Below are 22,704 nucleotides of genomic sequence, written 5' to 3' on the forward strand. Positions count from 1 at the left end.
AATCTTGTTATAATTTCCCCATCTTTTTTTTTATTTGTAAAAGATGGTTTAGCAGGCATATCAGGAAAATTTAGGCTAGAAACAGTGAGCCAGATTATTCTTTCTTTTAAATAGCCAGAATAACTCTGCAAATATGGGTTCAATTACTGTAGCTTTAAAAAACCCTCATAGAGGGTTTAAAACAGTTCGGCGTTTATTATATATAGCAGACTGGACGGTTGTGTAGTCTTTACTGGGGTAAGTGGTAAAACATTGGATCCAGAAGTCAAATGGGAGGAAATGTTATTGCGAAAGGTGTTTGCAAAAAGGCAAGGAAGTTAGAGGTTGAAATGGGAGAAGACAAGGCGAAGTTTCAGATGTGGGACCCAGCACTGCATGTTATTAGATAAGGTTTTGTATAAATATATGGATCTGTGCGACACACAAAACTGCAAATGGACTGTAGGACTCGGTCCTTGTTTACTATTCCTGTCTCTTTTCTGTTATTAATAAGCAGTTCAGGATCTCTCTTTGTAAAAGAGGGTGGCACATTGTTGAATTTCTGTATTTTTTGCAAATCTCACAATATTAGGTGTGTTAGGGTTTTTTTAAAGCCTCATCTTCTGCAGTCTGGTGAGAATATTACCTTCCCTTTCAAAAACCCCAAGAATTGGAAATTTTCTAGCTCTCGTGCTTCTAAAATAAAATTATGAAATACTTCCCACGTGTACGCATAAGGTTCATACTAAAAGCCAACTAATTTGTCTCTAAAACATTTAATATTTTAAAGTTGATCACTGTATTTGAGCATTCGGTTTGAAATTACGAAACTCTTTTCTCCTCTCTCTGTTAGTACTTAAACGCAGATCTTTTTTAAGTGGATGTTTGTGCTTTAAACTTTAAATGGAGGTTACAAGTGAGGCTTTATCTGTGCAAAAAAACCAACTAGTTTGTTTTAAAGTTAAATCACTTTCAGGTCAAATTAACATTTGAAGACATGTACAGAAAAGTCCCAATACAGAAAAGCGCTTTAAAGATGCTTCTTGAGTTTCCTAAAATAGCCATGTTTTCCCAAGTCTTGATTATCCTGTTGATTATTCCCCCAAAAAGCGGCATGAATATGCACAATGCATAAATATTTTCAGTAAGGGTAGGATTTCTTCAGGACATACAAAAGAACCGTTTATGTCTTAAAGCGAGTAATTAATTTCAAATACAGATGGAGCCTTTGGAGCTCTGAAAGTCTGCCGGTTCACATCTGCCTGTATTTTTAACATGGATACATGCATTTTTATACTCAGAAGATACCCACATCTGCACTGCTGCAGTCTTTGTGTCTGCAGACAGCGCTCTCTCCAGCTAAAAGTACAGGTGGACATTTAAGTTGTGGTAGACCATCGATGCCGTGGGCTTCGTGACGGTAAAGCTCACCTGGTAGGAGTGAGCTGAAGAGCTGGCTGGCAGACATGGTGCGCTCCGCGATACTGAAGCACTGCCCAGGAATAATAGGGCCGATGCCGAGACACGGGCGAGTGGGTGAGTTCGGTTGATGTGGTCTGGCACTGCAGATGTAGTGAAAATTGTAGAGAGTACGAGTTCAGAGCAAGGCACAGGGCTGGGAGTCAGGAGAGCAGAGTTATGTTCCCGATCTGTCGAAGCTCTGCACTGGAAAAATCAGTTGCCCGTTGATGTAGCTGAGTTGTCTGGGCTAGCGTGGAAGTTTTTAGCTGCTGTTTGAAGAGCGCCCTGAGAGCTTCCTGAGGATTGCAGGAGATTGCTCTAAGTGGCACAGCATGAAGAGGTAGCCTAGCTATGTCTGGTTTGGCTTTGTACAATGAGAGCAACACGCGTTTCTTTTGGGGCGAGTCAATTTGGAAATGTTTCTGTTCGTTTCTTTTATTGGAAATGCAAATCTTAACTGCTCCAATGGGTGTAGAGCTAATGAAATGGTGGCATCACAAGAGCTGAGGTTGTGTCAACGTTCAAGTTAGGACATCTGGTTTTCAGAGTACTGATGAAAGTAATGTGAGGCATGTCTACTCACAGACAAAATTTCTGCTTTCCTCCATGGGTGCATGTTCACATTCTAGGTTAAGAAAGCCATTTGTGTAAAATACAACCCGTGTACCTTTATTCCAAAATAACAGTATCTGTGCATCTCAGCTAATTGGGAAGAGCAGAGGTACCAAAAGCTTTAGCCGAGGCAGTGCAAACTGACTATGAATGCTTCATCGCCTTTTCCCCGTAGCCAATAGGCAGTTCAGGTGCAGTTTGATTTTTGTGAATAAGCTGAAGTAGGCCTCACAAAGAAAACGTAGGTGTCTGTACTGGGGCGCTGCACAACTTTTAGGGCTGCTGTTTTAAATGCTGCTACAAGTTTAAGCATAGGCAAGGCCCAAGAGAGTTATGGTGGAGCTATTAGAAGGGGAAGTGATTTTTTCTTAGACTGATTAAAATTCTTTGCGCTTTTTTTGTTTGTTTTTAAACACCTATTTACCTTTTAATTAACATTTCAGAGAAAGGAAGCTGGTTAAATATTCAATACCTCCTCCCTTTCAATTAAGGTAGAACAGTACACAATGCATGATGAGGCCTCTGGGAAGTATGGAAAAACAGAGAAGAGCAGGCTCCTGATTGTCATTTTCAGGGGGACTGGAAAGGTGAAACCCATCTGATTATTATTACCATTAACAATAATAATGTTGAGGCTTTTTTCGAACATCAGAAAGCAGTTTAAAAATGCAGTTATTCTTTAAAACCATATATGCTGGCGTTTGCCTTATTTCAGGGGACAAGGAGAGGGGGGTTTTTCAAATACAACTTTTCTAGTAGCTTAGTAAAGAGGCTGCAGATGCTGAAGAAGTTATTCTTCATGCTACGTGCCCATATTTTCATTTTGATGCAGTTCTTTCAGTCCCAGCGAGTCGGCAGCCTCAAACCATACGACCCTGAAAGCTCAACTGAGCAAGTGGCAAAGAGCTATATTGCTGCCATGATCTGTGCTAGGATCCAGTCTACTCCCCTTTTTCTTCCTCCCCCTTGAAAAATCTAGTTACCTTCTGTCTGTGAGTCTCTTATCCCTCAAAATTGCACATAAAACATTCAGAAAAGAATGCCTTAATAAAGAAGTTGAATGGAAAAATATACTAGTATTTATAATTCAATAAATACCCTTCCTGAACTTAAAGTCCTTATTTTGGATTTATATACCCTTAATTTATCTAACAAAATACTTGTTTTGTGAGCAATCCTGTTTAAAACAGAATTATTATAACTTAAAAAAAAGAAGACCATTTTACATTATGGAAACACCTCAAACCACTGCCCAAAAGGTGATGTATTTTTAAGCTTGCTATTTCTTTTAGTGTGGCGAGACAACTTACCTGTAGAAAATGCTTTGTTTAGATCAAATATCATACAGAAATTCTTTTTTAAATCATCGTGTTACATAAACAGATTTTTAAAATGGAATTGCTGGCACCAGATATCAGTTGTGTAAATGTATATGCCTGAATGAGTGGTTGTTTTTTTTTTTTAAGGAATTAAGCAATAACAGATGCTAAAATGCAGAGCTATTTGATATGTTTCATATGCTGTGACTTCAAGGTTTACTGGATATAAGAATGCATTGATTTTTAAAAACAGAAATAAATGTTTTGCAGAAAGATTTCTGACTGCATATAAACCAAGACTTTCCAATTCAACTTTAAAATTAGATTATTGTGATGACTTAAAATCAAATGCATGGTGACAGTACGAGTTTTTTAAGTCGCTGCTGTCTTACCTGTTGTGTGGTGACCTATACAGTGCTCTGGCTTTTTATTTTCAAAAAAACCCCAAGGTATCTCCTCCGTGATTCTTTTCTCTAAATACATAAACACATGAGCAGCTCTACATGTATGTCTGTCTTGTGTCTACACATCAGTAGAGTTAATGATGTGCATTTAGTGGCTGGACTAAAACAAGAATTAATCCAGTTAGTTAAATAATTGGTAATTTACCAAATATTTTCTTAATTATTGAGAGTCCATTTCTACTTCAGCCATAAATAACAGAAAATCTTCCATTAATTTCTACTAAAGTGGTATTTTTTTCCAAAGCATTTTTTTGTAGCTTTTTGTTTCAAAACCCTATTCATCAAAATTAGAGGAAAATTTCGCAGTTCCAGAGGATAATGAAAATAACACTTTCTTGTCAGTAGGTTCATATGTAAGTCAAACTGTCATCCAGATGAACTTAACACCTGGTGGATATTTATTTTACTTTATTTGTAAAGGAAAAAGTCTGAAAGAAGTAGCATGCATGTATCTGGAAACAGTAAAATTCTGTTATCTAGAAAATTCTTTACTACTTGTATGACTAAAAGTTACGTGAGCAACCTAAGACAGAAGTCTCTGTATTGGTTGACCTCAGAGGTGTATCCTTTAGATGCAAATACCTCCAATGTCAATTTTACCTCAGCTGGATATAAATTATATCCAGTTACAGCAAGCCTGTGCCATAGAGCTCTAGAAGATGAAGAAGTTAAAGAGCTAATGAAGGCAAAGAGGCTGGTGAGAAAAGGATTTTGCCTGTGGATTTTGGAACAGGGTCCTGCCCAGCTGGATAGCACCGACTTCCCGTTGTGTGGGGAGGAGATGAGATTGTGGAGAAGACTCTACCCCTTTCTCAGCTTGCTCCTAGTCATTCTCCAATAAGAGCATCTTCAGGAGGGGTTAGAGGGAAAGCAGAGATCAGTTTGTCAGACAACGTGCAAGAGGAGCTCTCTTTGGTATGGAGGAAACATCGGGTCTTGTCTGCAGGAGGCCGTGGTGTAGGTAGATACTTTACTAAACTAGAAGCAAATACAAGTCCTGCAAACATTTGTCCTATGTAGAGATATGTAGATAAACCTCAATCTTACTCTTTCTGTGTTTTGATTTTGTTTTGTTTTTTTTTTCCTCCAGATTCTCTGAAACAGTTGCATGGTAAGGACAATACTGATGAAAAATTATCTCACTAAATCAATAACGTCTTTATTTTGATTTTTTAAGGTGAACACACACAAGAAACCAATTCACCTCATTCACTGAAGAAGGATGTAGAAAACATGGGGAAAGGTAAAATAAATAAGGGCCTCTTATGTTATAAAACTGCTCTTTGTTTTAATAGAATATGAGGATAATAGGGGGCACTTTTGTTCTGCACCATATTTTAAGCTTGTCAAGTAACATATGAATAATATATGGACCTTTGGGTGGATATAATTGAGATTAATGCATATATATCAATCAATACATGACACTGTAATATAATACTTTAAAATAATATATTACATTGATTTATATTCATGGCTTTCTGCACTAAATCTATTGTAGGTCTATGCAACACTTTTTTTTTTTTTTTTATAACTGCTAAAATATTTTGTCTTATAGTAATGAATTGCTCTGCAACTGTTCTTTCAAGAATTATTTATACAGATTAGCAAAACCACTTCTCTTTTCTCTTTGTTAGAAGAACTCCAGAAGGTTTTGTTTGAACAGATCGACTTACGGAGGAGACTAGAACAGGAATTCCAAGTGTTGAAAGGAAATACGTCTTTCCCAGTCTTCAGTAAGACACGTATATGTGGTTTTGGTGTTATTTGTAGTTGGTTATTTGTTGTCAGATTGTTAAAATGGGAGAGGTGTGTTCTCAGCTGTGTTGCCAGGATCTTTGGCTTAGTTCTGCTAAGGTTGATGACACTTCTGCTATGGCTTTTCAGGCTGTCCAAGCAGGTCTTTTGTAGGGGAAAATTGAAGCTGGATGTCTGTTTCGGTGTACATTTTACTGGTTTTGGTAACAATCCAGTGGGTAGACAGAAACGCATCCTGGGCTTTTTGGGGTACAGCAGTGTCGGTGGTCTTAACGAGCCTTTGAATATAGGGTGCTTAATAGTAGCTTTTAGGTGGTTCTAGCTGATGTTGGAGAATTGATTTTGCCTGTGTTTAAGGAGTAGAAAGACCTGTTTGGATTTTGCCTCTTGAAACGGGCTATTTGAGATGGCCCTTTCACCACAGCTGATGAGCAGGATGCTGCTGTCCAGGGCTGGTGGAATGCCCTGGGCATGTGTTAAATAAAAGGAAGCAAAATGGACACTTCGTAAGGTTTTTGTGAAGCTGCCAGAAAGTTGAACTGAATACACAGGAATATGGAAAAAGATCTATTGATTGAGACCTTTTGAATTACACTGGCAGCAACAGGGGAAAATATGTTTCCGGGAGAAATCCATCTAGGTCAGGACAAGGTAGAAGACACAGTAAGGTCTCTCCAACATGCAATGAATGCAGTGTTGCAGAGCGGGAGTGATCAGGGCATTTCCACTGCTCTCTGCCTGTCTGTAACACAGCAGCACGCAGAGATCAGTACTGTTGTGCAGGCTGCCCCATGCCTGGCTGCCACAGCTCTGCAGCTGCCTGCCCAGACAGTCCCCCAGTTCAGTATTAAATGCAATCTGAACTAAAAAGTGTGTTTGAGCCCACCTTTTGCTTCTTCATGAAATCTACAGGGGGTCTGACTATCTCCATTCAGTATTGTCCTAATGTTGATGTTGTGGGTTCTTTTTTAAACTCTTGCTTTTTCAAACTCTCTTTTTGTCCTGATTTTCCTATGAGACTATACGTGGATGGGGCACTGCAGAGTTACCTGACTCACAGCAAGCTCAGATAGATAAGTTAAAACATTCCAAACTGATTGTCAGGCTCTTCTGCCATTTGCTAACTTCTCTTAACTCCTGCATGACTGAAATGTCTGACCAGCACTTAACACAAAATGCCCTCGTGCTGGTTTATCATAGTTTCCCGAAGAGTTCAGAAACTCTCCGTTTTGTTAGTCCTCTGAGTTTCTCTATAAAAGCTACAGGGACATGTAACAGTATTGCCAGCGCCCCTGAGGTAAGTCAGTCAACAAAAACCCACTGCTGCAAGCTGGGGAATGTTGCACCTCCCAGGTTTGCAGGAAAACATGAGAACACAGGTAGCACTTTCCTATTATTTAAAGAAAATAAATTTTTCCCCCTTCTTTAGCATCAGGTAGAGTAAGTTCAGGGAAGCAAAGAAGTGCAAGAACTCTGGGAATGACTCCATCTTCAGCCCAAATATCAAAATATGGTAGACAGCTTCATAAATAAAGGAGAAGAGCCGCCTGAGGTGATACAGTTATTAATGAAAGGAGGATAACATCATCCTTCAGTATAAATTCAATCATTACTTGGGCTTGGTAGTGAGGTAATTTTCAAATAATTTGTGTAGATCAAAACACTGATGTGTGGTATTGGTGAAATGGCATCTTGGAGTTTTGCCATTCAGGTCACTCATTTATCCTTTTGTTCTTCTACAGTAAAATTATTGCTCTGTCATTGCCATGTAAATAAGCACTGCAGTTAAACCACATGAAATACAATTCAAATAAAAGAAAAGAACACGTACGGCCGACCAAGGAAGTGGCGACTGTGTATGCCAGCTTGAAAAATATGTGGTTTTAATGTACCACAAAGTAGTGGTCAATTTTCTTCAGGATTAAAATAGAAAACAGACAGTGTGCTATAAACAATATATACAAGTGACCGTAAAACCTATTTACAGATTTAGATTTACCAAAAAAAAACCCTCCTCCACATATAATAGCACAAGAAAAAGGGTCTTCGTAAAGAAAATAGGTGTACATTCCAAAATAAGTGCAGTTTATCCTCTAGAGCAGTATGTGTTCCAGAAAAAGAGATGGGGTCGGTTCCAGAGTCTCTCTGCCTGACAGGGCTGCAGCTTTAGGTCAGGTATTAGAAACTGCTAGTTTTGCCAGGTTTCCCAAATTACCGCTTGCGGTAATATTGGATAGGGAGGAGCTAGGGAGGGAAGTATTTGGAGATTCAACTAAAGGAAAACTGAGGTACAATTAAAATTGTATTGATGAATTTGTAATGGCTTGGAGACATCCGATGCTGTAGGAGGGAGGGAAGAGCAGGCAGGTAACAGACTTCTATCCAGTCTGGCTTACTGCGGCATCAGGCTGAGTGGCCATGGGGACTGGATCTCTGTCCCATCCCTAAAGCTGCTGGGGACGGGGACACACTGCCAGGGTAATTCTCACTCCCATGAGTGGTGGTGCTTCTCCCTGTATTTTGCGCTGTCTGTGGATAAATAAGAAGCCTTTGGCTTTTAAGTCTTGTCAACCTTTTTTAAAAAGGAGAAAATTCATCCCTCTTTCAGGAGGGAGGCGGTGTGTGAGATGTAGAAGGTAATGCTGTGTGTCTCTAGAAAATGTTCCTGCGGGGTTACCTGGAGTTAACACCAAAGTCATGTTTTTTCGGAGCTTGCATTTGGAACTGAGCACGTTTGGGGTGTTACACATTAATAGCATCAAACCACCACCCACAGCAGTGCTATGCAGTCTTTTGTGTAAGTGGTGTTTGGTTTTCATGCTCTCCTCGTGGAAATCACTGTTAAATGAGAACTGATCTTATTTGCAAGCTCATTCAGCAGTACTATGCTGCTCGCTTCTCTCTGGCTAGACCTGCATGAACTGTAGCCTGTGATCATTTAAAAAACAGCAGACCTTATCTTCTGCTGTTTGCACCTTTATTTTTTTATATTGCTGTTTTGCTTGAAAGCTGCAGATAAGGTTTTTCTTTGCATATAAGATCTCCCAACGCAGAGATCACTTGAAGAAAATAGAAAAGATTGCTTGAAGAAAATTAAAGAATTTGCTGTCCTGGTAGAAATACGAGCACCTGTGCATGGTGACATTGTGTTCTTCCAGAACCCTCCGCTGGTTTGTACCTTTGGTGTCGGCTGGCATGCCATTTGTCTGGCTGCATTTAACAACGTGGTAATAAAATGGCGGAGATGTAGCCTGGATAGTTAAAGTATTTAATTTTGTGTTAAGAAAACTATTTAAATATTCATATCTTTTCTCTTGGGTATTGCTTATGGCTTTGTCTGTAAGCATTCAGACTCAGATAAATGCTGCTGGAAAAAATGCTATCCTTACCATTAACACCCCATTTCCACAGTGAGCTTGGACATTTGCAGTGCAGCACTGAGCAAGATTTCTGAACGATTTGTTCTGAGAGGTGATGAGCCTGTGAAGGGGCAGTCAGGAGGAAAGTGTTGAGGAAGGAAGGAAAATTACTCCATGTAGTCTGCTAGGAGTGAAACTGGAGGACCTACGTAGTAGCTAGCACAGCTCTGTCAGTCTTTAGTGACCAAGACAGGAGGTGGTCACTTCTTTATACTGCACGGCATTTTGGGGGCTAGGAAGAGAGGAATTGCAAACCTGCTTTACTTCAGTCAGCTTCTTTTTCTGGTCGAGCTGGAGTAGAGGGAGTAGGCTGAAAAATTGTAGGCATTTACTTGAAATATGAAGAGCTTTGTTACGATGATGTTGTCATGTCCTTTTCTACATGGCCATGCTAGACTGCTGATGGTTTCAGCCTGACAAATTTTATCTTTCTTTGTTTCATTGCTATTTTCTTGTCCGTAAACGTCTCCTTGCCTTTCAAACAACTTTCACTGATCATTCAGAGGGGCAAAATTCTGGTGTGAAAGAGGAGGACAGAGCTCTGCCCACTCGTACTTTCTTTCAGCCCCTTCCTGTGCCCACACCGGATGGGGAGATGTCCCCTTCCACCACAGGCAAGGTACTTCCTTCCTCTCCACTGCATCATGCCACAGCTGCTCATTGCTTTCCTGCTTTTGGGGTTGAGAGGTTGTGAGGCTGTACAGCCTGTCTAGGAGTGGGTGAGCTCCCAGCACAGAGTGTTAATATGAGCCACTCATTCTCACCTGTGCTCAGACCTTTCCATTTAAATTTAGGTATTTCTGTGACACTCATTACTGTGCTATCGAAATATCCCACAGTCATTTAATCCACTAATCCTCCCAATGCACTTGGAAGGTGAAACGGTGCTATTATTCCTGCTTTAGTGGTGATGAAAGCAGGTACGGAGTACAGTAGAGCAGGTATTGAACCCAGGCATCCTAAGCCGTGGGCTAGTGTCCCAGCAACCAGCATGACTATTTAACTCTTTTAATTGGTTAGTTGTAAATCAACCATTTTAGCTGCTTTGGCCTTGTAGTTCCCTTCTCCAGCCTCTGTGTGCTGAAGTGCTCCATGCTGTTTTCTGTTGGCATTCACCTTGCTGCTTCTATGGTCTAAAACAGGCTTGTTTCTTGGATCAAAATGATATTGGTTGGAACAGGGTTTCTTTCCTCTTCCATTTAATAGCCCACCATTGCACCCAGGTCTCTGTTGTTCAGCTGTCCAAGTTAATTGCTTCTTGTCAATAGTTTTGTTTATATTTTTCTTTTTCCCACCCTCCTACAGAAGTGTTATGGAACACAGGCCAGCAGTCAGTCTGCTACCAAATAAAGTTTTGTCTGAAATGGCTACTGAGGAGGAAAATACTGAGGGGCTGCTGGACCAGGAAGGCTGGCCTGTGCTGTAAGCCAGCTGTCCAGGATCTCTCTTTCAAAGACATTTTCCCTTCTAAGTTCCACATCCCTGTTTGTGGAACTTTAGTCTGAGTTTTATTCAAAGCCATCAGCACTGTGTTACAAACTACAAATCACATCCTGCATCCTTGAACGCTTTCTCTTTTCACATGTTGGACATCACTGTTGATGTCAACAGATTTATGGCAAAGCAAAGAAGAGCAGTTTTTGCTTTTCTTTTCATTTTTGGTAGAAGTTTGACTAATGACTGCAGAGGCTTGCCCATTGAGAAAAATAACTGTGGGAATAAATGCTAGCAACAGAAACTTGGCAGCCTACATTTGCTAATTGGGGAAGTAGCCGAATCTATTTTTTCCACAGTTTTTCTGTTGTCTGTAGCGTGTCCTACTAGATAAGTTTTTGTTAGGAATGTGTTTTAATTGGGTGAAGGGCTTTGTGGTGCTTCATGGTTCCTCAGTAGTGTTCGGGTTTGATTTAATTTGATTTATATGAATTCTGCTGTGTGGTCTCTGTTTTAATTAACTGCATCTACTTCTTTTTTTCCCTCTCTTACAGATAATTTTCAGGATCAGATGAAACGGGAACTGGCGTACAGAGAAGAAATGGTACAGCAGCTACAAATTGTAAGTTTGCCTTCTCTGCTAAAAATGTTATGAACTGTCGCTTTATGTTTTTTAAATGCACTTCTCAAACTTTTCCTTTGTGAGCCATGCAGATGTACTATTACAGAGCTTATATTACCTTACACTTAGCAAGACGTAAGCATGCAGTTCTCAGCTGGTTTAGAGTCTAATTACCTGGAGATTTACTTTCATACAGTAACCAGATGGGTCTTCATGTTTCAACTAAATGAAATGTGTTGACTCAACACTGAGAGGTGCTTCTTCACAGTGGAATGTGAGAACTGAATCAGTAAACCTGAAGCAGTTAAATGTTTCTACCTTGTACGAGTTGCCAAGGGGTGCTTTTCAGCCTTCAGTAGGGAATCGATGTGAGGCCAGCTTCTCACTGGAAAATAAACCTTAGGATGTGTCTTTTTCAAATTTCAGGCACTAGAAGTGCTGAACTCAGCAGTAAAGTACCGTGTTGCCAAAACACAGTTCAGTGCAGGCACACATTGCTGTTTGGTCTCTTGCTTGTCATTTTAAAATCCAGAGGGAATTTGCTTCTCTGTGTTAGTGCAACTCTAGATCATTGTGTACAACTGTGCTGTTGTGAAAACCTGACATACTTAACCTAGTATAAGCAAGGGGGTGGAATATGTGAAACTCTCTTACTCTTAGACTGCTTATCATGGTTTTAGGAGCAGGGCATTGTAACAAATGGCAGGCTATCAGCTAATGCTTGTTTTGCCACTGCTTTTTCTGTGATCAGTCTGACATCATCCAACAAGGTTTTTTTGAGGCAGGCTTGCCAAATATCCTCACTTACCTGAATCAGCTCTCTGTTCGAGCATCTAAATTTTCCTTGTGCTTGTCACAGACCGTGGTGTGGAGAAGGCATTGTCCAGCCTGGTACTGTCATTTTTTAATTGATGGGCTAGGATGTAAAAATGAAGCTGAAGGCCAGGATTGTCAAACTTGTGCACCTATGTTTAGAAGCATTTAGGAGTGGACTTATTTTAAGAGCTGCTGAACATTCCTGCTCCCTGTTCCTGCTGACTTCAGAAATTTAAATGAGAGATGGAGGGTGCTTGAAGGAGGGAGGTTGTGGAGGAAATTCAAGTCCAGAACACCTTTGGAGATCTTTTTTTGCGGCTGCTCTCCTCTCTTTCTCCTTAATGTGTCCAGTAGTTACTGTGTTCCCTTTTGTCTCCCAGCGCCAGGGAGGGAATTTGGCTTAGTCTGTGAATTGCATTGTCACAGAAGATGGTAGTTAGGAGGCCATCCGGAAAAGTACTTCCCCTGATGCTTTGAGTCTGAGGCAGGTGACCTGTCTGCTGCTGTGAAGTACATTTAAGCACAAAGTTTTTGGGCCCACTTCAGCGTTTATTTTCTGTGTCAGCTGAACTTGGACCCAACTGACTCTCCCTCCCAGGGAGAGAATGGTTCATCTCTGCCATTCACTTTGTGGCCCAGTTGTGAAGTTGTTTCTGAAAACAAGTATCCCAGACATTCAGTGAGCCAAGTGTGGTGTTTTTTCTGATTTACAAGAAGTGGAGAAATCACAAGATTTAGTGTAGTGCTTTTTCTTGGGCAGGAAAAGAAATATGATCATGTAATTCATACCCTTTTCACTTACTGATGCATGCTACAGAAAGACTAATAGTCATTTAATCATTAAACAGAGCTGCCTGAATGTACTTACAGAGAATAATTTCAGCATTTAACGTACTGCACCAACAGTTCAGGACCTCTTCACTCACTGTGGCTGCTAGAGTTGAATTATTACTAATAGAAATGTTGTGAAGTAATCAGTAACTCTTATCCTCACATTTGGGTATCCCTCCCAATATCGGTGAGTCAGGCTGTGTATCAGTGAGACTGATAAAAGGATGTTTGCATATGAAGAACTGAGCGACTGCTGCAAATAACAAGTTGGTTCATTTAAGATGGGTGCAGAAATCCTCAGTGATGTTTTGGTTGATAACTGAAATGTAGGCAGCACTTTTGATGTCGTAATTCCAGTAGCTACTTTAATTCATTCATGTGAATATATTTTGTATGGTTTTATCTAGAATTAAGATTAATGATCTGAATGTGCTAACCATAGAACTCCTTTGGCCTTCTTGGGTTATGGAACGGATGAATTAAAGCTTTTGTTACAGAATATACAAAAAGCATGTTTACTTTTGATTTTTTGCTTGTTTTATTTTTAACAGGGGCAGGCTGTTTCGTTTTGTATGTACTTGGGATGCTGAACTATTGCTTTAACAGAGCTGCCCACACCTACTTTTCTTGATAATATAGAAGTGCAAAGAGAAGAGCAGAAGTGTTTTATGTGTACTTAAATATTCGTTTTACTTACCGCTTCATAGGTGCATACCTTTGTAGTATTAAACTCAAAATTTACTGGTATAATTAGCCACAGAACTTGGCTTAATTGCTTTTTTTATGTTACAAACAATATAAATGCATGCATAGTGTCAGTTTCTTTTGGCTCTTCCCGCTGCCGAAGGATTATGCAATGTAAATTTGTCCTTCCTGGAGACTTGTGCATAATCGGGAAGGCATCTCTTTTAGCGGAGGGTACCAGAGGCAGGTTTTGGCAGAACGATGGTTTCACTCACCCTGAACTGGAATTACTCAAGATGTGTAACTGGGTAGTCAGACTTTACAATAAGCTGCCGTGGAGCGTTTGATGTGCCAGAGCTGTCTGGAATACATCAAGCTGAAGCCAAGCATGAAAATATTAACCCAATATAATTGTATTAGAAAACTTCCTAGTGCGAACGCCCACCGTAACCTGACAGTTACGTGGAAGGGACTGCTCGAAGGTGGTGCTTCATGCCCCGCCTGTACTGAACACTGTAACGCTTCTGTCTCCCGGTTCTTGGGTGGCATCGTGCAACTGCAGTGCAGAAGGCGATGACAAACCGCCACGCGTGGAGAGCAGCCGCGCCGCGTGGGGTGGCAGCTCGGGGGGTGCTGGTGTGGGCTCCGGGTGCCCTCTGCCGCTCCCCAGCCGCCACTACACCCGCGGCGGCCGGGAGTGACGTGGCCTTAATACTCTTCATTAAAAGCCTCAGTTAAAGCAGTGTTTAATCAATGGGCTTTTATTTTAATGCTCTGTCCACTCCGGACTTTTAAAAGAAAATATTTTATGGCTTCCTGAAAGTCAGGAGCAAGGCTCAGATCATTGGGAAGATGGAGGGGTGGGTCCTGTTCTGTTACATCCTCTGCGATGGATGTTGGCTTCTTTGGACATAACCTGGCTTGGTAGGTAGCTGGAGCAGGGGGATGTTGTGCAGCCATCAGCCATTTATGTTGAGAATGAGTTGGTCAGGGTCTGGAGCAGCTGCCAGGAAGTATTACAACCTGTTTGTGCCAAGCTCTCGGCCAAGTGCCAGGGAGCAACCGATCATCATATTTAACAAGAAAATGGATCTTAAATCACTGAATGCATTTTTCTCATCCTCCTCTTTCAAAGTGCTGTCTCCCAAATTGGCTAAGTACAGTGTGTGTACTTGGAGGTCATATGTAAAATACGGATTTTACATATGGATTCAGGCATGGATCATCTGGCTTCTATTACTAAGCTGTACAGGAAGCGCCACTGAGGAGGAATCACTGCCCAGCAGGTTGGGGTATATTCTCAGGTGGTGTGGCCTCAGAAGAGCTCACTTGCCTTTATTTAGAGTTGCTGGTCTCAATTCAGTGTGACCAGAATTCATCTGTCAGGACAGCCCAGTCAGCCTAACAAAGTACTGAGTCAGCCTCTGCATGAAACTCTGTGTGATACTGTCTTCTGAGCAACTATGTTAGTGGATCAAGTTTAAAAAGCATGAACTTTCTTCCTAGCCATGGGATGGGAGAAAAAGGTCAGAAGCAGCATTCCCAGCATGACATTTTTATCCTTTTATGGTTTTGTGCACTCTTCTAAAACAATGCCACAGAAAAGTAGAGCACCACCAGCAAATTTAAGCTCCTGCAAACAGGCTAGCTTTTCTTAATTTCCTTCTGGGGTCCCTTACAAGTAATTTGTAGGTTACCAGGAAGCAGTGACCACAGATGTAACCTTTTCATCTGGAAAAGCTAAGGTGGTGTTTGTCACTCTGCCATCGTGGTTTGGATAACTAAAATCAGGTAGTGATCAATCCCACTAATTTTATATAGGGGTAAAAGGCAGCAGCTCTTTGAGACATGTTAAAAATGTGAATTACTCAGCCAGTCTCTTGTCTTTCCAGCTCAAGTGGAAAGTGTTTGTTTGGTTTTGTTTGGGTTTTTAAAATTTATTTGTACTCCCATGAACCGAATTCCTTTTCACTAGACTCACTTTGGGCTGATGATAATGTTCAGAGCTCAGAACTGGATCCAGCTGGAACTCCTCTGACATTCGGTGGCCTTATACTCTCAGTGCTGCTTTGAATCAACTCTGTTCTTCAGAGGTAGACAATAAAATAAATCAGGAAACTATCTACTTGCAAAATTGATTTATTTCTATGCATCATCTTTCACCCTGATCTTTAAAGATTCACAATGAGTATTTAAAAGAAGAAAAAATCTACCATGTGGTAATGTTGATAGATCTTCAGAGGTATGAGATCATGTTCCTCCGGGTCCTACTGTAATTAAGAAAAGCACCAGTAGGTTTCATTCCTATTTTAGGTTGTATATGGAAAGTAGGTGCTTTGTACAACTAATGTATTCACTATGCAAACAAGGAATATCCACATTTTTGTGTGCGGAGACCTTGGTCACTGCATGTCTGTCACTCCATATTCAAAAACTGGAAATAGGAAGTATCAGTGCTTTACTGGGATTTCTGTTTTGGTCCTCTGCTTAAAGTGGTCCAGCTGGATTGATTGACCTTGACAAGAATGTTAGAGGCAAACATTGGTTCAGCAGAATGTCTCTTGAATTTCTTGAGCTGCATCTTGTGCTGAAGTGCGAGTGTACTGACACCCAGATAATAACAGCTAAAAGAGCATTTGTAGAACTGTGTTTACAGTGTCCTGCAGACTCCAAGACGGATTTCACTACCTTTCTTCCCCCAAAACAGAGAGATGTGTATTTTTTCTCATTAATTTCTTCTTCTGTGCTTTAGCAGCTGGGGTGATACTGCAGATCTGTTTCTATATGTTCTGTTATCTTCATGTGATTTTTGGTGGAGTTCCTCTCCAGGTTTAGTGGTACAAATTGGGAATATGTCCTTTTGATGCTGAGGGTAGCATACACACCCCTGATTTCATACAAAAAAGTCAGATGACAAGTGCTATTTTCAACAGATTTTTGTTTGCCACTCTGTTTTTTCAAGAGAGGTGAACAAAACTTGTATCTTGACAATGCATCTGGGTATGCCTTGGGTTAATAGGATGGAGCTGCACCTCTTTCTCCAGTAAATTCAAATGTTAAAGAAAATAAATGCACTGTAGAATTAATGGTTATTAAAAACAGAAGTAAAAGCTTCTTTTGTGCAGAAATTCTGATCAGAAGTAGATGTGTATGTACCAGAGAGCCACAAGCCATCCTCTGCTGTTGCCTGTGTGCAAAATCCTTTTTCTGTGGTAATAGTGTGCTCCAATACTTAAAAATACATAGGGCAGAGTCTGCATACTCCAGCCATGTCTCTTTGTTGCTTTGCATCCTGCACAGAGCTGTAGGCTGCCCTGACCACGTGCCACTGCTGACATGGGAGGGAAGAGAGACTCTGAACTCAGCCCACACAGCTACAAATACTTTCACAAGGCAGCAGTAGTGACTTGTGCTCTAGGGCATGCTGTTGGCACTTAGATTTCTCCTCCAGTTGTCAGAAACTCAGTGCATGCTTTTTCTTCTGCTTAATCCCACGCATCATTCTATCTAGAAGCACCATGTGCGCAGAGACTGTACTTTTCCAGTGGCAGTTCAGCTGCACATCTGTCTCCTTTCCTGCATAAATATGCTTTGCATTTGTAGTGGCTGTCTGGGCCAGACGGTGTTCTGACTGAGGTCTCAAGTGCACTCTCTGGAAATGAGAATTGTTTAACTGAATACCTGTAGATACACATCAGATAACAGTGCTTTGAGGTACTGAAGATTCCCTCTTCAAACAACAGAAGTCAGGGTGATGTATCATTGTGTATGCCACCTAGAGATGATGTGCAAAGATGAAGTCTCCAAAAGAAGATGGTATACAGAAGCTTCTTTGATGGCCAAGAGTAGCAGGAATCAGACATACGCTTTAGAAATTAATCCCCAATCCTTTCCGCTTATCTGCGCTTTAGTTCATGTTGTGGAGCAGACTGAGTTTGCAAACTGCATTCCTTCTGGTTGAAGCAAATGAGGATTTGTTCCAGGAATGCATACAGGAGTGTGTTCTTGCTCTTAATGGGTGATCAGTACCCAAGACCAGACTAGAGATAGCCTGAAGAAAAAAAAAAAAAAAAAAAGAGAAATGCAGTGTGGACACTGGGTCTTTCTCCTGCATGCTACAGATCAGCTCCCATTGTGATGTATTTCCTATTAATGTGGACTTAGTCGTAAGAAACATACTGCTTGCTACTTAAAACTGAACTATCTGTGCTTCTGTTACTGCTGGCAGGGATGTGCACCCTTTGGTAAGGGCCACGTGTTGGATCTTCATGCCCATTTGAGTGCCAATCCTATCCTGCATCTCAGTAGTCACCATGGATGCACAAACAGAAACTGTGTTGTTATGAAGAGCCCTAAATACTATTCCACCACAGCACAGAAGTTACCAAGTGGTATTCCAGTGACAAAAGTAGATGACATTATAGGTGATTTAACTCGTGAAGAAAGTAGTAATTTCCCTATTGAACACTCACCTCTCCCAGTTTCATTTATTACCAGGAGAATGGATAAACCAACACACATTGAAAAGACACAGATGTACCAAATATAGCAGAGAAGTGGATTAAGAACAGTTAATTTCTGACAGAATGTACCCCGTTGTATTATCTAGGTCAGTACGGCTTGGGAGATGTCCTATATAATTGGCGGCCATGCAAACTGATGTTGCCTGTTGGCCATTGTGAGTGGGAGAGAGGAAGAAAGCAGTTGGGGAAGCATCACGGGTCTCAGCTGAAATGTGCTTATTCAGGCAGTTTGTGGCTCCCTTTTGAATCTAAACCGTGGAGATGAGTGATCGGGTAAACAGTTTATTTGCGTACTCCTCTCTGCTGCAGCTTGGAGAGGAGTTTTCCAGCGTCTGCAAACACCATGCCCTGGAAGGTAGCTCTGCTCGAGGACCTGGTGGAGGGGAGAGCTCTGTTTTTTCAGGCAATCTGGCACCAAGCTTCCTGATACCTTTTAGCTTCTCTGAAGGGTAAGGGGTTATAAGTGTGGTCAGACAAAACATCTGGATCCTGGGTCTTTTCAGGACATCAGTAGTTTGGGCCTCTCAGTTCATACACACACGTTTCCCTTTTCCCAGGGCTGTGTTGTGGGGGAAGTGACATGCTCCCGTGAAAGGCTTCTGCTTTCATTCAGCCAGATGGCTCATCTTTGCAGACACTGCTGCTTCCTGGTGCTGCTGCTTTCAATCAGACTGACCTCCTTTCCCGGGAGATGAAAGGGTTAGCTCCTGGGCTGCAGATGCCCCTTTCTTTCCTCTCATCCTGAGCCTTCCCTGCTCTTTTCCTTACTAAGGAAGGCAGGGATGGAGACAGATGACACTGCGGATACTGCACTTTACATCAACCCAGAGACATGCTGACCACAGCTCACACAAACATCCTCACGCACTGTGGGGATAATGTGATTAAAACCACAACAGGGATCCACAAGAATTCATGTTAGGTCAGTGGATATGGATGTAAATTCACATGCTTCTAGTATGTGATAATGTGTGTGGGCCAGGCCGTTTGACCTTTGTGTGTTTGCCTGTCTGTTCCTTTCACTCTTTGTGCAGCTTAAAGGTATTGCTCCTGACTTCAGCCCAGTCTATATTTCAGCTTTCAGTAACATATTTGACATTATTTGTGAATATATTCTGGAGTGCCTGACAGCAGAAGCAGGTCACCTCGGTGTGCAGCAGCACCTGAGAGCGTAGGGACATAGATTTTCTGATCCCAACCTGAATTTCTCCAGTGGTCCTTCCAAAAAGCGGCATCGAAGAATAGAGAATTTGCAGTCACTTGGATTCCCAGCTATGGAGAAATCTCAGAGCAATTTAGTTTTGTTGCATTCTAAAGGACCAGTGTTGAAAAAGAGCAGCCCCATACTGTATTCCCAGTAGCCAGTGAGCACATCATCCTACTTTGTTTCTAAATATAACTATGTTCCCTAATATGCCTATGTTCTCTGTTTTTTTTAATTATTTGTTCCACTTCAGTGGCTTCCCTCAGATTGGTACAAGTCAGAGATAACTATTATGAACTTCCTAATTATGGTGATATAAATATAAGAAGTCTTGTGCTCCCAACTTGCTGTATTTCAGCTGTGCAGGGATCAGTGTGTGTTGCCTGCTCTGTTACAGACAGCTGATTTTTGTCATCACACAGGTAGCAGAATGGGTGGTGGTTTTATTTTTACCAGAAGCTGATACAAACAAAACATCTTTCACATTGGATTTTAAGATCTATCTGTTGTTTTAATTTGGGCCATTTTTATTTAATTTCTGTTTTAGCATTCTTGCAGTTTTGTAGAGAGTTCAATCCTTTAATTTAAGGCACTTTTCCCCAAAATTGTATAGGGAGGCAAACAAAACCTTTCATTTGCAGGGATTCCAGCTTGGATGTCTCATTAGCTAAATGTTGGCTTAAAGCAGCAGCTTTGTTTCTGTGTCATTGCAGATTCCCTATGCAGCAAGCTTGATCAGGAAAGAAAAGCTCGGTGCACACCTCAGCAAAAGCTAAAGGTGAGCTTGGTAAAGAAGAGATTTTATTTTGCCTGGCCTGGCTGTCGTGTTTTAATTTACAGGCATTGCAGAAATTAAGAGAGTCATTTTGTTGCATGATGTCACTGATTCTGGTCTAAAATCTGTCTCTGTGAGGTGTCATGCTACAGTCTAAAGCAGATAACTGACATGCCACATGAATTACGAGGCTTCACTGGGGTAGGACATATTGTTGAGCATTGACCACTGGGTGAATTCAGGCCTTCACCTGAGCACTCTCTGTCACTGGAAAGTGGCGTCAGGGTCATGTACATTCAGCAAGAAGATGGAAATAACTTGCCGTTCATAATGCAGCAGAAGTTCACACGTGGGCAGGTAGGGATGGAGTTTTCTGGCCATAATGGAGCTTCTTTAGCTCCAGGAAGGGGCAGTGGCATATTTTGGGAGCTTTACAGAACTACACCGACACTGACTTCTGTAGTTAAGTCTCCTGCAGATGGCAATTGCCCTGATGCCCATGTGCAGGATCTTCCTAAACCAAACACCATATTTTTCAGGAGTGTTTTTGGAAGCATTCAGTTAGAAGAAACACTGTCTCCGTCATCAGTGGGCTGGGAGATTCCAGTTTCAGGTGCTAAAGCCTTAACATTTAAATGACATTCTCTTTTTTTCTGCTAAAACAAGAAGATTGGGGCTTGGAGACAGACAGGCAAAAAGCCAGTAGCCCTGCTACTGTGTTATGCCACAAAATCTGGTTTGTGCATTCACTGAAAAAAATCCCTGAGGTGGAGTAGCTCGATAAGAGGAGAAGCTATTCGGAAGTAAAGTCTTCAGTAATGCACAAAGAGGTATTCAAGAGCAAGTCTGGGGCATCTGAGAAAGGTTTGATAGTACAGATGATGGCTGTTTGCGTGAGCTATGGAAGAAGCAGATAATTGAAAAGAAAAACATTAGGAGTAAGTATAGAGTAACCAGATAACCAGTATCTGTGGCCTCAAGCTCTACCTACTGAGATAAGGAGTTTAATCTAAGCATCAAGTTGGTCTGTTTTGCCCTCTTGTGCATGCTTTCTTACTGACTGCCAGCATTTTCCAGTCGAGTCTACATTAATCTGAGCACTGATTTAAAATAAATTCAGTGATATTAATATCCTGAATAAAAACAGTATGCCTCCCCAGATGAGAATCAGCAGGTCCTGCCCTGAGCGCCTTGTCCAAAGCACTGATCTACAATAAAAGTCTGCCTGAAGATGGCAGCGTCAGATGAACAGCACTGTTGGTTCCCAGCATCAGGTTTTCGTCAGCTGACAGTCCCTGCAAGGAAGGTGCTGGCATCACAGCTACGAGCATTTCCTGCTTATTTGCTGGGAGTGTGAAGGATGGATGCGTTGCTCATGCTGTTTTTGTTTCCAGTGTCACACCATCCCTGCAGACAACAGGGATTTCTCTAAGTAGGCCCTAGTGCTTTTGAAAGATTAGTTGTTACTTAACTGCTAAGCTAAATCAGTCAAGCAGAGAATCACAACTATTGTTCAGAAGCAATTTCAAATTCTCAGTGTGCCAAGCAGAAAAGAGTTGCCTCGAGAAGAAATGCGTATGCACATACATACCCACACAATACACCAAGGGGGCGAAGACCCTCTGCGTGGCAGAGCAGCCACTCTAGTTAATGCTCTGTATTTCTCAGCTACCCTCGTTGGGCTTTGGGTTCTTTTCCACAGCAGGTCTTGTTTAGTCATACTAAAGTCAGTTATGATTTCCACTTCATCTTTAATGTGAGTATTTCCACATGACTCTACAGATATTCACTAACAAAGTCTCAGAGTATGCTTCTGGAGCAGGTGACTTATGTGTAAATATTGTAATTCTGTGAGTAGAGAAATCTCAAACTTGGGCTTAGTGTTGGTAACTTTTTTTCTTTCTTTCTTTCTTTTTTTTTTTTTTATTCCCAGAAGCACAGGATCTTTTGCAGCTGTTACTTGTAAGCTGTAACGCACCACTCAGAAACCTGACTTGTATATAAAGACTGATAAAATGGAAGGTCTTGGGGATTTAAAGAACAAAAACTTGGGTTCCTCTGAACCCAAGGATAAGTGACCTCAAAGCATCATGGACAACCATGTAAAATAGAATGTAGCAGCCATTTATTAGTAAAAACAAAACAACAAAAAAAAAAAAATCAAAAAATGCCTGTCATGGATCTTTTTTGGTGGTACCAAAGTTTAAGTCTTTGTGTTTTTAGAAGGACTACTGAACTTGATAGAGAAAATGCTTTTGATGAATCGTACAGATAAGCTGTGAAAGGAACTGCTGATCCTTTCAATGCCACAAACACTGACAACATCTGCCAGTTCATCTTTTGCTTTTGAATAGTGATTGTTTTATGGAAAGAAACGTGTGTCTTACCAGGTGGGCCAGAGCTACATCTGGATGGATGGAAGGTTAGAGCAGCGTTAGCCATACACAGTGCTTTTTAAAAGCAGACTGGAAATTCTCACACCCCTCTCTCTTGGCCCTTTCCTCCTCTGGTATTTTGCCTGCTGTATGAATTACGACTGTACTCCTCTGGAAATATTTTACAATTTAATATTGAGTGTAATTAAGAATATAATCACTGTTATCGAAAAAGGTATTTAACTCTGTTGTAGTTTCTTTATCATTCATGTGGATAAAAAGTCTATAATAAAAAAAAAAAAAGAAAACTATGAGATAATAGTTGAGCTTCCCTGTAATTTAATGCTATGCTTACTCTGCTAAACAACTGGGAAATTTATTCCCAATAATACATTTTTAGAAGTATTTTAATTCACAAATAATGTGTT

General features: G+C 41.0%; 1 protein-coding gene across 3 annotated transcripts in view; it reads left to right on the forward strand.

Moving 5' to 3' along the window:
* Positions 1–22,704, forward strand: part of SKOR2 (SKI family transcriptional corepressor 2) — a 35,472-nt gene extending 12,768 nt beyond the window's left edge. For 2 of the 3 annotated variants that reach the window (XM_042805002.1, XM_042805003.1), the window contains exons 5-9: positions 5,013–5,078; positions 5,473–5,571; positions 11,001–11,068; positions 19,840–19,904; positions 21,835–22,704. In XM_042805002.1, coding sequence (XP_042660936.1) covers positions 5,013–5,078; positions 5,473–5,571; positions 11,001–11,068; positions 19,840–19,902 — 296 coding nt within the window. In that variant the 3' untranslated portion in view covers positions 19,903–19,904; positions 21,835–22,704. The remainder of the gene's footprint in view (positions 1–5,012; positions 5,079–5,472; positions 5,572–11,000; positions 11,069–19,839; positions 19,905–21,834) is intronic. The other variant, XM_042805004.1, reaches the window with a different exon arrangement.

Source organism: Tyto alba, unplaced genomic scaffold (genome assembly GCF_018691265.1).
Source record: "Tyto alba isolate M040663 unplaced genomic scaffold, T.alba_DEE_v4.0 Super-Scaffold_42, whole genome shotgun sequence".
Taxonomy (NCBI): domain Eukaryota; kingdom Metazoa; phylum Chordata; class Aves; order Strigiformes; family Tytonidae; genus Tyto; species Tyto alba.